Source organism: Suricata suricatta, unplaced genomic scaffold (genome assembly GCF_006229205.1).
Source record: "Suricata suricatta isolate VVHF042 unplaced genomic scaffold, meerkat_22Aug2017_6uvM2_HiC HiC_scaffold_1845, whole genome shotgun sequence".
Lineage (NCBI taxonomy): Eukaryota > Metazoa > Chordata > Mammalia > Carnivora > Herpestidae > Suricata > Suricata suricatta.
Window position 1 is genome coordinate 1 of NW_021863160.1, and position 1,801 is coordinate 1,801.

General features: G+C 43.2%; 1 protein-coding gene across 1 annotated transcript; it reads right to left on the reverse strand.

The window, feature by feature from the left end:
* Positions 1-707: 707 nt before the first annotated feature.
* LOC115284747 (zinc finger protein 525-like) lies at positions 708-1,666 on the reverse strand (the record flags this gene model as incomplete). The annotated part of the gene is made up of 1 exon (XM_029931232.1): positions 708-1,666. A coding segment is annotated over one exon (959 nt), but the record flags the coding sequence as incomplete, so codon positions are not given.
* Positions 1,667-1,801: the final 135 nt, after the last annotated feature.

Below are 1,801 nucleotides of genomic sequence, written 5' to 3' on the forward strand. Positions count from 1 at the left end.
ATGTTGAGTCTGTTGTGACGAGCACAGAGAGCCTGCCACGTTGCTTACATCTCCGTGGTTACTCTCCACTAGGAATCCTCTGATGTCCAGGAAGGGCTGAGGCCACTTACAAGCACTGACATTCTTTTACTATTTTTCAGGTTTCTCTCTTATAGGAACTCTGTGATGTTTGGAAAGTTTTGATGGCCGGGGAAAGGCCTGGCCACATTCTTGACGTTTGTAAGGTTTCTCTCCAGGATGAATTCTGTGATGTTCAGTAAGGTGTGAGTGCTGGCTACAGAACTTGCCGCATCCTTGACATTTGTAAGGTTTCTATGCAATATACATTCTGAGATGTTCAGTAAGGACTGACCACTGGCTAAAGAACTTGCCACATTGTTCACATTTGTAAAGTTTCTCTCTAGTATGAATTCTGAGATGTCGAGTAAGGTGTGAGTGGTGGCGAAAGGCCATGCCACATTCTTGATATTTCTAAGGTTTCTCTCCGGTATGAATTCTGAGATGTCGAGTAAGGCTTGAGTGGGTTGTAAAGGTCTGGCCACATTGTTCACATGTGTAAGGTTTCTCTCCAGTATGAATTCTGAGATGTCGAGTAAGGACTGCGTGCCGGCTAAAGGCCTTGCCACAATGTTGACATTTGTAAGGTTTCTCTCCAGTATGAATTTTAAGATGTCGAGTAAGGTGTGAGTGGTTTGTAAAGACCTTACCACATCGTTCACATATGTAAGGTTTCTCTCCAGTATGAATTCTGAGATGTCGAGTAAGGTGTGAGTGCCGGCTAAAGGCCATGACACATTCTTTACATTTGTAAGGTTTCTGTCCAGTATGAATCCTGAGATGTCGAGTAAGGTGTGAGTGGTTTGTAAAGCCCTTACCACAGTGTTCACATGTGTAAGGTTTCTCTCCAGTATGGATTCTGAGATGTACAGTAAGGTGTGACTGGTTTGTAAAGGCCTTACCACAGTCCTTACATTTGTAAGGTTTCTCTCTAGTATGAATTCTGAGATGTTCAGTAAGGTGTGAGTGCTGGCGAAAGGCCTTGCCACATTGTTGACATTTGTAACGTTTCTCTCTAATATGGATTTGCTCATGTCTATTTAGCGATGAGCAGTCCTTAAAGGTTTGACCACACTCTTCACAGGTGTAGGACGCCTCTCCAGCATGCATTCTCTGATGTTGAGGTAGTGTTGATTGCCAATGAAGGACCAGGCCACCGTCCTTACAAGTGTACCTTTTCTTTCCAGTGCCAATTGTGTTATGTATATTTAGTCTTGGTGACTGACTAAGTGTGTTTCCAGACTTCTTACTTGTGGATGGCTTTTGTCCCACACAACTTGTCTGAGGATCACCAACACTGGGGGACAGCCACAGAGCGTTCCCAGGTTCTCGAGAAGGATTGTCTTCCAGATGTGTACTCCTCTGTTTGATACGTTTAGGTCTTTGAGACAAGACGTCCTCACCTTTATTACATTCCAAATGGTTTTCTGGCAAATGAGTACGCAGACGTTTGTTAACGTTGGAGCCTTGGTTAAATCTCGCCTCAGATTCACTGCAAACAGCAATTCTATGTCCATTCAAAATCGCCTCGTAATTTTGTTGGGTTGACCTCTTTCTGAGGTGCCCCTCAAGCTGATGCCACTTAACACTTTCCTCTTCAGATTTAAATCTGTGATTCTCAGAAACATTTGAGTGAAAGGTCAGTCCAATCCCATTTTCGCATCGGGTCAAATACTTATTTTCAACAGGAATGAGGGCACTTTCCTGATTTTCAAAATTTTCTCTCAACAAATAATTATGTGTC